Source organism: Oncorhynchus mykiss, chromosome 7 (genome assembly GCF_057628025.1).
Source record: "Oncorhynchus mykiss isolate SJ-2025 chromosome 7, ASM5762802v1, whole genome shotgun sequence".
In the NCBI taxonomy this organism is placed as follows: Eukaryota; Metazoa; Chordata; class Actinopteri; order Salmoniformes; family Salmonidae; genus Oncorhynchus; species Oncorhynchus mykiss.
In genome coordinates, this window is record NC_143028.1 from 28901782 (window position 1) to 28917400 (window position 15619).

Here is a 15619-nt window from a genome sequence, read left to right on the forward strand (position 1 = left end):
GGTGAAGCTGGTTGAGAGAATGCCAAGAGTGTGCAAAGCTGTCATCAAGACGGCAGGTAGGCTAGTGGTTAGTGCGTTGGACTAGTAAATCGAAAGGTTGCAAGATCGAATTTCCAAGCTGACAAGGTAAAAATCTGACGTTCTGCCCCTGAACAAGGCATTGTTCCTAGGCAGTCATTGAAAATAAGAATTTGTTCTTAACTGACTTGCCTAGTTAAATAAAGGTAAAATACATAAATAAATAAAGGCAAAGGGTGGCTAATTGAAGAATCTCAAATATAAAATATATTGTTATTTGTTTAACACTTTTCTGGTTACTACAAATTCCATATGAAAAACACTTGAATAAGTAGGTGTTCTAAAACTTTTGACTGGAGTGTTGATACCAGGCACCACTTAAGTCCAGCAGTGGGACATCTGGGGATAATATAAATTATTTAACCCATCTTAAGATAAAACAGGGAGAACTCATCCCTGGGATTTGATTCCTGGCACTCAGCATCAGAGGGTCTTCTGCTGAGCATCGTGGGGGAGAGAGGGAGAGCAGATGAGTGGTGAAAATGACAGACTGTTCAGATTCCAGCATCTAAGCCAACATTGCTTATTGTTCCCCATGCACAGAAATTATATCCTACATGTGCACACATATCACTACTTGAGAAGAAACATACTGGAAGTGTCATTTTGGATTCATGTATTCATCAGTAATCATAGCCAATCTATTAAAAATGTGTGTCACTGAAGAACTTAAAAAAAAAAAGTATTGGAAAGTTCTGAGATGAAGCAATTCGAAAGTAACTGATTTAACTCACCAAAATGTTTAAATGTAATTAATGAGTGGGAGAAAGTAGTTACTCAAACAATTACTCATATTTGACGAGTGATTTTGAATTTTGTTTGCGGCTTAATTTATAGCTTGCGAGTCCATCGCAGGACCATGACGGTGTAAAAGGAATAGCCTTCTCATTCCTACAGCCCCATTACGGAAAATCAATAGTCCTAACTTATTCTGGGCAGCTGACTCCAAGACCAAAGACTTACATGGGGTAAGAGATCCGAATTGGAGAGGGACTTCCATTTTGGTGGATAAAGGTCATTCTTACACGTTCATTTGTTAATGTCGCTTTAACAGCTAGGAGAAATCTATACAAACTGGATTCTTTTCCATTAGGGAAGAGAAGGAGAATGTGAGCAGGCCCAGGATTAGTGGATTGATCGCTTAGCTGAAACCAGAGATACCAGGCTGGTACTCTAAAGGCCATCTGCACAGGGCATTAGGTCCTGATCTGTTTTTTTGGGGTACGTTACAGATTCTTTTGGGGGGGGGGGCAAAACTTACCGACATTCAGTACCAGTCCAAATTTTGAGGACCACCAGCAGTCAGATATTTGTTGTAGCCCTGATCTTCCACATTAGATTCAACTAGTTAATGGCTTGATTTCTTTGGTGGACTAGATGAATGAAGTATATCAGGGCTAGAGGTCGACCGATTATGATTTTTCAAAGCCGATACCGATTATTGGAGGACCAAAACAGCCGACACCGATTAGTCGGCCGATTTAAAAATATATATATATATATATATTTGTAATAATGAGAATTACAACAATACTGAATGAACACTTATTTTAACTTAATATAATACATCAATAAAATCAATTTGAATCAATAAAATCAAAAGTGTTGGAGAAGAAAGTAAAACTGCAATATGTGCTATGTAAGAAAGCTAACGTTTCAGTTCCTTGCTCAGAACATGAGAACATATGAAAGCTGGTGGTTCCTTTTAACATGAGTCTTCAATATTCCTAGGTAAGAAGTTTTAGGTAGTAGCTATAGGACTATTTCCCTCTATACCATTTGTATTTCATTAACCTTCGACTATTAGGTGTTCTTATAGGCACTTTAGTATTGCCAGTGTAACAGTATAGCTTCCGTCCCTCTCCTCGCTCCTCCTTGGGCTCGAACCAGCAACACAACGACAACAGCCACCATCGAAGCAGCGTTACCCATGCAGAGCAAGGGGAACAACTACTAGGAGGCTCAGAGCGAGTGACGTTTGAAACGCTATTAGCACGCGCTAACTAGCTAGCCATTTCAATTCGGTTGCACTAGCCTCATCTCGGGAGTTGATAGGCTTGAAGTCAAACAGCGCCATGCTTGACCCACAACGAAGAGCTGCTGGCAAAACGCACGAAAGTGCTGTGAATGAATGTTTACGCGCCTGCTTCTGCCTACCACCACTCAGTCAGATACTTGTATGCTCAGTCAGATTATATGCAACACAGGACACGCTAGATAATATCTAGTAATATCATCAACCATGTGTAGTTAACTAGTGATTATGATTGATTATTTTTTATAAGATAAGTTTAATGCCAGCTAGCAACTTACCTTGGCTTACTGCATTCGCCTAACAGGCAGTCTCCTTGTGGAGTGCAACGAGAGAGAGGCAGGTCGGTATTGCGTTGGACTAGTTAACTGTAAGGTTGCAAGATTGGATCCCCCGAGCTGACAAGGTGAAAATCTGTCGTTCTGCCCCTGAACGAGGCAGTTAACCCACCGTTCCTAGGCCGTCTTTGAAAATAAGAATGTGTTAACTGACTTGCCTTGTTAAATAAAAGGTGTATATATATATATATATATTTTATTTAACAAGGCAAGTCAGTTAACACATGTGTATGTATATATATATATATATATGAATTATTTTTATTTTATTAATCGGCGCCCAAAAATATCGATTTCCGATTGTTATGAAAACTTGAAATCGGCCCCAATTAAAATCGGCCATTCCCATTAAATCGGTCGACCTCTAATCTGGGCTGCAAGAAACATTTTAAAAGGCCGGTGGTCTTGGAAGAGAAGGTTGATATAGGCCTACACATGTTACCTTGCCTGAATTGTTATTGCAAAAGCCCTCTCTTGAACCACATGGTCCCTTAAAAGTAGTCTAGATATTCTGTCTCCCTCGTGCAATGTGGAAAACACCAAAGTCCACTGTGACGTCTTAACCGTCAGACATTAACGTATTGAAGCCACGCAAACAAAATCAAGGCAATACAGGCAAAAATAGTTTGTATGACAAGTCTATTTTTCTCCAAGTCTATTTTGCAGCTACTGACCCAATTCTGTTGGGTTTTGAAACAAATGTGATGTTTGTATTGTCCAATTGAAGATATTGCCGCTGCTCGTGCTGTTGGACTAGTTAACTGTAAGGTTGCAAGATTGGATCCGCCGAGCTGACAAGGTGAAAATCTGTCGTAAGTGACTTCTGGAGTCACTAGACAGTTGTCTGTCAGTCTGTTTTAACATAACAAAACGAGAACAACAAATATGTCTAGCGTGACACGGCAAGAGAGCAAAACTACTGACTCAAGGATGCCACAACAGGTCTCATCTTTTCACTGCTGAGATGTTCCATACCCCTCATCTGTGTGGCCAGCGCACTTAAACTAAACTAAACAGAATATGTAGGCAAGGTATGGAGTTGTAAAAAATAAGAAAAGCAGCCAACAAGTGGTCAGCATATGTGGGAACTCCTTCAAGACTGTTGGAAAAGCATTCCAGGTGAAGATGGTTGAGAGAATGCCAAGAGTCTGCAAAGCTGTCATCAAGGCGGCAGGTAGGCTAGTGGTTAGAACGTTAGACTAGTAAATCGAAAGGTTGCAAGATCGAATTTCCAAGCTGACAAGGTAAAAATCTGATGTTCTGCCCCTGAACAAGGCAGTTAACCCATTGTTCCTAGGCCATCATTGAAAATAAGAATTTGTTTTTAACTGACTTGCCTAGTTAAATAAAAGTAAAATACATAAGAGTGGCTATTTGAAGAATCTCAAATATAAAATATATTGTTATTTGTTAAACACTTTTTTGGTAACTACAAATTCCATATATGTGTTATTTCATAGTTTTGAAGTCTTCACTATTAATTCAACAATGTAGAAAATAGTAAAAAAAAAAAAAAACTTTTGACCGGTAGTGTTGATACCAGGCACCACTAAAGTCCAGCAGTGGGACATCTTCACTGGGGATAATATAAATTATTTAACCCATCTTAAGATAAAACAGGGAGATGTGTCTGTTTATTTATTATATATATATTTTTTTTCACCATTATTTAACCAGGTAGGCTAGTTAAAGAACAAGTTCTCATTTGCAACTGCGACCTGTCCAAAATAAAGCAAAGCAGTTCGACACACACAACACAGAGTTACACATGGAATAAACAAACATACAATCAATAATAGTAGAAAAATCTATAAACAGCATAAACAAATGAGGTAGGATAAGAGCGGTAAGGCAATAAATAGGCCATGGTGGCAAAGTAATTACAATATAGCAATTAAACACTGGAATGGTAGCGTGTGCAGAAGATGAATGTGAAAGTTGAGATACTGGGGTGCAAAGGAGCCAGAAAAATAAATAAATACAGTATGGTGATGACGTAGATTGGATGGGCTATTTACAGATGAGCTATGTACAGGTGCAGTGATCTGTGAGCTGCTCTGACAGCTAGTGAGGGAGGTAAGAGTCTCCAGCTTCAGAGATTTTTGCAGTTCGTTCCAGTCATTGGCAGCAGAGAATTGGAAGGAGAGGCAGCCAAAGGAAGAATTGGCTTTGGGGGTGACCAGTGAGATATCCCTGCTGGAGCGCGTGCTATGGGTGGGTGCTGCTATGGTGACCAGTGAGCTGAGATAAGGCAGGGCTTTACCTAGCAAGCACTTGTAGATGACCTGTAGCCAGTGGGTTTGGCGACGAGTATGAAGCGAGGGCCAGCCAACGAGATCATACAGGTCGCAGTTACTTGAACTCTGTGAAGCATTTATTTGAGTTGCAATCTGAGGTGCAGTCTAATGAAATAATCCTCTGCAGCAGAGGTAACTGGGTCTTCCTTCCCTGTGGTGGTCCTCATGAGAGCCAGTTTCATCATAGCGCTTGATGGTTTTTGAGACTGCACTTGAAGAAACTTCCAAAGTTTTTGAAATTTTCCAGATTGACTGACATTCATGTGTTAAAGTAATTATGGACTGTTGTTTGTCTTTGATAATTTGAGCTGTTCTTGCCATAATATGGACTTGGTATTTTACCAAATAGGGCCATCTTCTGTATACCACCCCTACCTTGTCACAACACAATTGATTGGCTCAAACGCATTAAGAAGGAAATAAATTAGACAAGTTGACTTTTAACAAGGCACACCTGTTAACTGAAATGCATTCCAGGTGACAACCTCATGAAGCTAGTTGAGAGAATGCCAAGACTATGCAAAGCTGTCATCAAAGCAAAGGGTGGCTACTTTGAAGAATCTCAAATATAAAATATATATTTTTATTTATTTAACACTTTTTTGGTTACTACATGATTCCATATGTATTATTTCATCGTTTTGATGTCTTCACTATTATTATACTCGGTAGAAAATAGTAAAAATAAAGAAAAACCCTTAAATTAGTAGGTGTGTCCAAACTTTTGTCTGGTACTGTATCTGCCAATATACAGTTTTACAGCAGGGACAAAGTGTAATTTTTCCACACTGAAATCTCTTGCCATCCAAAACAGTAATTGTCCAATAACTTTGCTTCAAATGTTGATTTCATATATTTTGCCATCAGAAATTTTTACAAATTAATAAAAATACAAAGCTGCAATGTCTTCAGTCAATAAGTATTCAACCCCTTTGTTATGGCATGGCTAAATAAATTAAGGAGTAAGCATTTGCTTAACAAGTCACATAATAAGTTGCATGGACTCACTGTGTGCAATAATTGTGTTTAACATGATTTTTGAAATGACTACCTCATCTCTGTACCCCACACATACAACTATTGGTATGGTCCCTCAGTCAAGCAGCGAATTTCAAACACAGATACAACCATAAAGACCAGGGAGGTTTTCCAATGGCTCACAAAGAGCACCGATTGGTAGGTGAAAAAAATAAATAAGTGGGTGGAGAGGAAGGAAACAGTTTGGGGATTTCATCATGAGGCAAATGGTGACATTAAAACTCCTACAGAGTTGAATGACATTGTTGCAACACTAACCTAAATGACAGAGTGAAAAGAATTAAGCCTGTATAGAATATAAATATTCCAAAAACATGCGTCCTGTTTGCAATAAGGCACTAAAGCAAAAAATGTGGGTTTTAAAAAAAAACTTTACGTCCTGAATACAACGCGATACGTTTAGGGCAAATCCAACTCTTCAAAATATCAAGCATGGTGGTGGCTGCATCATGGTGTGTTTTGTAGGATAAAAACACAAGGCCAAATATACAATGCGGTTTCTTACCAAGACAGCCTAGAATGTTCTTGAGTGGTCTAGTTACTGTTCTGACTGAAAATCGGCATGAAAATCTTGAAAAATGCCCGCCACATGTGGCAGGGGCTACAGTACATTACGGATTATAAAGAAAGACCCAACCTTGATCTGCCAAACGATGACACTACCAGACGAACTCAATCCATTTTATGCACACTTTGAGAACATTGTGACGGGTGTGAGGACCGTCACCGACCCAGAGGATTGGGTGATCTCACTCTCAGAACGGTAATTTTCAACGTCTCATTGTCCCAGTCTGTAATCCACACATGTTTTAAGATGACCACCAACATTCCTGTCCAAGAACTCTAAGGCTTCATGCCACAATGACTACCCCCTGTAGCACTCACTTCTGCAATCGTGAAGCGCTTTGAGAGGCTGGTTATGGCACACATTAACTCCACCATCCCAGACCCACTCCAATTTGCATGCCCCCCCAACAGATCCATAGATGGCACTCTCTCACTCACCTAGACAAGATGAACACCTATGTGAGAATGCTGTTCATTGACTACAGCTCAGCATTCAACACCATTGTCCCCTCCAAGCTCGTCACTAAGCTTAGGACTCTGGATCTGAACACCTCCCTCTGCAATTGGATCCTGACGGGCCGACAACATCACCTCCGCCACACTGACCCTCAACACAGGGGCACCCACAGGGGTGTGTGCTTAGTTCCCTCCTGTACTTCCTGTTCACCCACGAATGCGTGGCCACGCACAACTCCAATACCAAGTATGCTGACGACACGACGGTGGTAGGCCTGATCACCGGTGACGATGAGTCAACCTACAGGGAGGTGGTCCCTCAACGTCAGTAAGACCAAGGAGCTGATCGTGGACTACATGAAACGGGGGGGCGAGCAGTTCAACATCTTCAAGTTCCTCAGTGTACAAATCATTAGACTTAAAGTGCACCAAACACACGCACACAGTCATGAAGGTGGTGCGACATCACCTCTACCCCCCTCATGAGGTTGAAAAAGTTTGGCATAGGCCCTCAAATCCTCAAAAAGTTCTACATCTGTATGGTATGGCAATAGCACCGTCATCGATCTCATGGCGCAACCGAGGGTGGTGCGGACAGCCCAGTAAATCACTGGGGTCGACCTCCCTGCCATCCAGGACATCTATATCAGGCGGTGTGGTTGGAACGCCCTGAAAATTGTTAAAGACGCCAACCACCTAAGCTATAGACAATTCCCTCTGATTCTGCACGGCAAGTGCATCAAGTCTGGCACAGACAGGCTCTTAAACAAATCTCCTATCACCAAGTAATAAGACTGACAAATAGCTTACAAAATAGCTACACAGCCTCTCTTTATTGACCTTTTATTTACCCCTATACATATCTATCTCCGTCACTCCAGTATCACTGCACATTGTAAATAGGGTATTGGAACTGACCCTGTACATCGTATGCTTACTTATTGTGATCTTCATATTCCTTGTGGATTTTTTTCTAGTATTACATTGTTATTGATTATTGAATTGTTAGGTTTTGAGTTAGCAAGAAAGGCATTTCACTGTACCTATGCATGTGACATTAAAACTAGAAACTATAGAAAGTTACTGAGTACCACCATAATACATTGACATTTAGAAGACATAGACAAACAAATAGGCAACACCCAAAGGCAAATAGTCCTTTCCTCTCCAATACCTTTTTCTGCCTGAGCCCCATAGAAAAAGCCGGGGATTTTGGCCCCTGGTGACGGGAGCTGAGCCCCGTCTCTGCCACTTTCTTGTCTGTGCCCCTCTACTTGTGACTACTTCCCTCTCCACCTTCCCACTGCTCTTTCAATAAAAATAAAATACAACTCTGATCTCTTACACCATTAATCTGAAACAAAATATAATCAACTTAAAATGATCATGTTACATATCTGTGCATAACTAACGTGTGCGGTACCCACACACTTCAACCAGTCTTTTTACCCAAGGGAAAAGCTGACAGGAAGGTTAAAACACATCCAAAGAGTCACATACAATATGTGTCTTTGATTGGCATCAGGAGTAGGATTGAAAAATAACAAATCACTCAGAGAACTCATCATTGTCCAATCACCAGACATCGATTTTGGACAAAAACATATTTTACATATTATAACCCATGAGGTGTTTTCTTTGGGAACTCTACATTCCCATTCATTCACCCCCAACTCCACCCGCTTGGCATTCTCCAGATGAGGGTAATATGGGTCATATCTGGGTAATATGATCATATCTCGAATTTTGTTCAATTTTTTCCTCTCTAAATAAGAGTTGTACAGTTAAAAGGTCACAAGCATTTCGCTACACTCGCATTAACATCTGCTAACAAATCAAATTTGATTTGATTTAATGAACAGTCCACAATAATTGTATTAATTCAGCGCTTACAAAATTATACGTAGGCTAAATAAGCCTTCCACAACCATAACCACAAAAAAATTACATTTGATGAAAATAGTTTAACTTATTTTGCAATAATCACTGATCTGACTTAAGTCTACGAAAATGCCCCCTTTGTTACAAATATAACAAGAACCATGCACAACTGCACACCCACTAATAATTACTTCTTGTAGCAGGTGAATGCATTATAGCAAAAAAGGCTAGCTAGCGAGCGAGGTAGAACAGTTAAACTGTTATGAACACACCCTCCTGTCTGTCTCCACCTGTTTTAAGAGCATGTAGCCTTATTTCTCAGAATGAGAACGAGTTGCCAATTCCTTATGAATTAGTATTTGTAAATATATTAAAAAAACAGACTAGCCACAGCTTGATATGTGCTAGCTGTCTAAAATGCTGCTAACGGTACATGGTACGGCAATGCCATGTACTGAAACTGAGGATTTGCCCAGGATTAACATTCATTGATACTACCGTTTTAGTAAGGTCTGCTGTGAGGTCAATTTTAGGTGCTTTCGTAGAAAGATTAAATTCACCTCTGTTACAGTAAAATATTGTCTCACTGTGTTTTGGTGTCCACGTGACTAATTATGTTGGACCAAACTTAAAATACAAATAGCGAGTTGGTACTGCTTACTGTCAGAGAGGAAGAAGCGATCTCTAATCTTTGTCGTCGTGAGTGACGGGGAGGGCTCAGTGTGTGAGTGGGAAAGTGCTGCACAGCAGTCAGAAGGAGCGAGGGAGACGAGACAAAAAGGCAACATTAGAACAAGTAGACATAAATGCTCATAAGAAAAGAAATACTGCGATACAGGCATTTTCAATTTCGCGCATTCTTTTTTTATTTGAATGAACTCGATATATCACCCAGCTCTACAGTAAACCCTCTTTATTCTCTGGAACGTCACACCTCTGGTATTAGTCTGAGCAGCCATCAGCACTATGCAGCAAGGGAAACAATCTACCCTTCAGACCAGTGAAATATCCATGCCATCTAGTGGGCCTTGGAGAAATCAGCTAAAGCTGTCAGTCCTATATACCATGGGCAGCCACTCTAGGGTCACACGGTGCACTGGTTCAATGTGTGTCTCCAAGCCTAATGAAGTAACCACAATCTCACTGTATGCATAACAGTGGTTTTAAAATGGAAGCATTCTAGCAACAACAAAAAATTGGACGGATCACATCTGGACTTGCGTACAGCACTTCTAATTATAGAGACAAACTTTGTTGAATTGTATTTGTTAAATTTATTTAAATGTGGTTTCACATTTACTTAAACTTATTTAACCAGGTAACTTGACAGGGAACACTAATTTACAACATGTTGCAGGTGAGATGAAAGGGTTTGAATGAGCTAATTTGATGCTGGGGGTGATGAATGAACCACACCGTGATAGAATCATGTGACATCTTTTTGTGTAATACTTTGACAACTCATTATCTTTTGACACCAAAAGTCTCCAGTGATCACGTAAAGGCTAGAAATGACATTCACAGTAACTCCAACAGGGAATTATTAATTTACAATGACATTGTGGCTTCTGTCGCTTACGTTTCATGGTGCCGGCCTCCTCGTCCTCGTCATCGTCTGAGTTGATCACCATGGTGCCCAGCTGAGACTCCATGGTGCCCATGTCGCTCTGCTCGATCATGGTCCTCGCCGTGCCCCCTAGCGAACCGGCCTCCCGGATGGTGCCCATATCGCTAGTGCCCGCCCTCACCATCGTTCCCTGGTCTACCTCGTCCTCGTCCTGATTGAGCAAAACATCATCTCAAGTCAAGACTGTTCCTAGGCCGACATTGAAAATAAGAATTTGTTCTGCAACTGAACCACACAGTCACTCAAACAAAGTTACATGGAAATACATTTGACACAGTGATTTTGAAAAATCATGTGACATCCAGTTGGTAAGGTTTTTTTGTAAAGAGGCAGTTCGATGTTTCAAGTGTATAATATCAGGGCAGAGCAATAGCAGTATGCCAACGAAGCACAAGCTACAACTTTCTGCCAGTCATTTCAATCACTAGCTATGTTTCCATTAACTTGTCCAGAGAATTTTGGCTGAAATTTAGAATGTTTGCAAAGAAAATATGTATATTTACTAAATAAACTAAAGTAAAAAAATTTATTAAAAGTAACAATAACGAGCCAATATACAGGGGGTACCGGTACCAAGTCAAGGTTAGTCGAGGTAATTTGTACATGAAGGTAGGGGTAAAGTAACTATGCATAGATAATAAACAGCGAGTAGCAGCAGTGTAAAATCAAAGGGGGCAATGTAAATAGTCGGGGTGGCCATTTGATCAATTGTTCAGCAGTCTTACGGATTGGGGGTAGAAGCTGTTAAGGAGCCTTTTGGACCTAGACTTGGCGCTCCGGTACCGCTTGCCGTGCGGTAGCAGAGAGAACAGTCTATGAATTGGGTGACACATTTTTGGGCCTTCCTCTGACACGGCCTAGGATATAGGTCCTGGATGGCAGGAAGCTTGGCCCCAGTGATGTACTGGGCCGTACGCACTACCCTCTGTAGCACCTTACGGTCAGATGCTGAGCAGTTGCCATAGCAGGCAGTGATGCAACCGGTCATGATGCTCTCGATGGTGCAGCTGTAAAACTTTTTCAGGATCTGGGGAACCATTACAAATCTTTTCAGTATCCTGAGGGGAAAAGGTGTTGTTGTGCCACCCTCACAACTGTGTTGGTATGTTTGGACCAGGATAGTTTGTTGGTGATGTGGACACCAAGGAACTTGAAACTCTCAACCCGCTCCACTACAGCCCCGTCGATGTGAATGGGGGCCTGTTCGGCCCTCCTTTTTCTGTAGTCCACGATTAGCTCCTTTGTTTTGCTCACATTGAGGGAGAGGATGTTGTCCTGGCACAACAATGCCAGGTCTCTGACCTGCTCCCTATAGGCTGTCTCATCGTTGTCGGTGATCAGGCCTACCACTGTTGTGTCGTCAGCAAACTTAATGCTGTTGGTGTTGTGCTTGGCCACGCAGTCGTGGGTGAACAGGGAGTACAGGTGGGGACAAAGCAAGCACCCCTGAAGGGCCCCAGTGTTGAGGATCAGCATGGCAGATGTGTTGTTGCCTACCCTTACCACCTGAGGGAGCCCCATCAGGAAGTCCAAGATCCAGTTGCAGAGGGAGGTGTTTAGTCCCAGGGTCCTTAGCTTAGTGATGAGCTTTGTGGGCACTTTGGTGTTGAACACTGAGCTGAAGTCAATGAACAGCATTCTCACATTGGTGGGAAAGGACAGTGTGGAGTGCGATTGAGATTGCGTCATCTGTGGATCTGTTGGGGCAGTATGCAAATTGTAGTGGGTCTAGGGTTTCTGGTATGATGGTGTTGATGTGGGTCATGACCAGCCTTTCAAAGGACTTCATTCAAATTTGGAAAACGGAACCTCAACTTCTGTCAACAAAAATTATAGCTAAAAATTACTACACTTCCATCAAACACCAAGCTGAAAAATGTCAAGCAGGTATTTTCTGGGACTATCTGAGGAGGAGAAACAGCACTATCTGCAGAAATGACTTGATGTGCCAGGGTTACCGGACCCTATGGACCCCGCTGTGAGAAAGGAACAATTCTAACTGACCTCCCTGATGTCAGTCAGCTAAATATCTTTTGAGTATCTTGTTGAAAGGCAATGTTATTACACCCGAGAATCCTTAAGTACATATCGAAGCCTAGATGGGTACAAGTACTTTCAGGCTGAAAAGGTCAAAGTGTGCTAACCTACAGCGTAGAGGATGTCAGTTGTTACTGTGAGATCGAGGCTAAGCAGATGCTGTCTAAATAATACTCTGCCTGGGCCTCCCAAATGTTGTAACAATGCAGAGGGCTCCAAATAGCTTCGCATTGACGTGATTGGTTGATGTTAGGTGGGTGCGGGAGATCCTGTATGAACACAAAGTCACTTATTTGACAACTTTCCTCACAACAGCTCTGCGCTGCTCCCCAAAGTGCAAGAAGTATGAATGCCCTGACCTCTGCAGAGGCCTTATCACCGTAAATATTGCATGGCCAATGCAGACGATGGATCAACCACTCAGCGCCTTTAAGTAGCGTTACTTAGCTAAGTTTTAAATGGGCATCCTATTAGAGCTCACGTGATACTCACCATCTAATAAAATAAATAAAGTCACATACTCTGTGATGCTAGCTCGATATTTCATGCACTGGCTAAACTCAGGACTGAATCACATTGTCATTTGGATCACATTGTGGACAGTCAAGAATGAATAATCAATCAACAACTCCAATCTGAACTGATAATAAAGCTGGAATGAATCATCTTAATAAAACTCCTGTTCATGCCGAAACTATTGTGTATGAAGTTACAAATTTAGTCAGTCACAGTCACTGAATAAAATGTAGTTCCAAGGGAACATCGCAGCAAAGCATTAGAGAGAAAATGAGTCACTTGCTTTTCAGCACATGCAACAAGTGATGAGATATGCCAATGAACGCAAAGAGCAAGTGGTGTGCATTGAAGATCCATGTCTGGCAGCAAGCCCTGATGGCATTTTAGACAAAACAGCAATGCTAAACTGTCCAGTGACCCCCCCCCACCCCACAACACCCCCTCAAGGAAGCTCTCACAGCCAAAAACCCTGACATTAAAGTGCAGGATGGACTGTATGTAGTGCACCCAAAGGAGCCCAGAGGTTACAAGTACAGATGGCCATGTATTGCCTGGGGCTGCATTCAGCCAAACTTGTTATTTGGGCACAATCAGAGCACATTGAATTGGAGGTTCCATTTGGCAAGTTCTTTGTCAACACCCACATCAGGAGGCTCAGAAGACATCACCGGCAACAACGTCGCCTGTGGGCACAAACCCACCGTCGCTGGACCAGACAGGACTGGCAAAAAGTGCTCTTCACTGACGAGTAGCGGTTTTGTCTCACCAGGGGTGATGGTCGGATTCACGTTTATTGCCGAAGGAATGAGCGTTACACCGAGGTCTGTACTCTGGAGCGGGATTGATTTGTAGGTGGAGGGTCCGTCATGGTCTGGGGTGGTGTGTCACAGCATCATCGGTCTAAGCTTGTTGTCATTGCAGGCAATCTCAATGCTGTGCGTTACAGGGAAGACATCCTCCTCCCTCATGTGGTACCCTTCCTGCAGTCTCATCCTGACATGACCCTCCAGCATGACAATGCCACCAGCCATACTGCTCGTTCTGTGCGTGATTTCCTGCAAGACAGGAATGTCCGTGTTCTGCCATGGCCAGCGAAGAGCCTGGATCTCAATCCCATTGAGCACATCTGGGACCTGTTGGATCGGCGGGAGGGTGAGGGCTAGGGCCAATCCTCCAAGAAATGTCCGGGAACTTGCAGGTGCCTTGGTGGAAGAGTGGGGTAACATCTCACAGCAAGAACTGGCAAATCTGGTCCAGTCCAAGAGGAGATGCACTGCAGTACTTAATGTAGCTGGTGGCCACACCAGAAACCGACTGTTACTTAAAAAAAATATATATATTTTACCCCCTTTTCTCCTCAATTTCGTAGTATCCAATTGTTAGTAGTTACTATATTGTCTCATCGCTACAACTCCCGTACGGGCTCGGGAGAGACGAAGGTCGAAAGCCATGCGTCCTCCAACCCAACCAAGCCGCACTGCTTCTTAACACAGCGCGCATCCAACCCGGAAGCCAGCCGCACCAATGTGTCGGAGGAAACACTGTGCACCTGGTGACTTGGTTAGCGTGCACTGCGCCCGGCCCGCCACAGGAGTCGCGAATCGAATCCAGAGACTCGAATCCAGAGACTCTGGTGGCACAGCTAGCACTGCGATGCAGTGCCCTAGACCACTGCGCCACCCGGGAGGCCCCCGACTGTTACTTTTGACCCCCCCATTGTTCAGGGACACATTATTAAATTTCTGTTAGTCACATGCCTGTGGAACTTGTTCAGTTTATGTCTCAGTTGTTGAATCTTGGTATGTTCATACAAATATTTACACGTTAAATAGACGCAGTTGACAGTGAGAGGATGTTTCTTTATTTGCGGAGTTTACTTTCAACATATGCTGCCAAAGTTGGTACATGACTTTATGAAGTGAAGGCTGCAGGTATTCAACGGACACCTGGACATTGCTCACAGGCATTAAATAGAAGTGCAATGAATAGAAGCGAGGCAATTCCTAACTGTAGATGTCAGAGAGGAATGTGTGTTCTATGTTATATTTCAATGATCTATATGTTTTTTTCCCAACATATACTTATGAGCAGTACTCATAAAATCATATCTCAATGCACTTAATAATTCAGTCAAATATTCAAACAATTTATTAAAAATGTATCTAACTTCTAAAAACATTCTGTACAGTAATTGAAGTCCTGACTGATTAATATTTACATTCTCCCTCCCTCTCTCTCAGCATGGGCGCTGTTGTAAGGTAAGTCACAAGGGTAAAAAAAAACTGACAGAGGGAAGACTGGCGTAGAATCTGGTGACATCTTCATTGTTCAAAACACGTTCCGATTGCAATATTTTTTGCTTCTTCTTGTACATTTCTTTTGAGCACCATCGGTGGTGTGGTGATGGCTCACCTAACACATAATAATGAAAGAATAAACATCTTTGAATATGCCTAACTCCAAAAAGTTGTAGTCATTCCAAATTGCAGATTAATTTAAACCTCTACTGTCTTTACTTTGTGGATCTGCCGGACTCCTCATTATCTACTAACAATTGGATACTACGTAAAAATTGATAGTGCAAGTTCCTACATGCATTTCATATACATTGAATCTACAGATAGCTGCTGTACACTGTTATTTGCCAAATATTTTAATCTAAACAAACAATGAACACAAACATTACACATAGTAATGGCAGTTTTCATCCTAAACCATCTTTGGTAATGGGGTAAAATAGGTTAAGTGCTTC

At 42.0% G+C, this 15619-nt stretch overlaps 1 protein-coding gene across 2 annotated transcripts in view; it reads right to left on the reverse strand.

Annotated features, from left to right (window-relative positions):
• LOC110527676 (serine/threonine-protein kinase 4) overlaps nucleotides 1-15619 on the reverse strand; it is a 71930-nt gene that overhangs the window by 17651 nt on the left and 38660 nt on the right. For both annotated transcript variants that reach the window (XM_021609112.3, XM_021609113.3), the window contains one exon: nucleotides 10267-10465. In XM_021609112.3, coding sequence (XP_021464787.1) covers nucleotides 10267-10465 — 199 coding nt within the window. The remainder of the gene's footprint in view (nucleotides 1-10266; nucleotides 10466-15619) is intronic.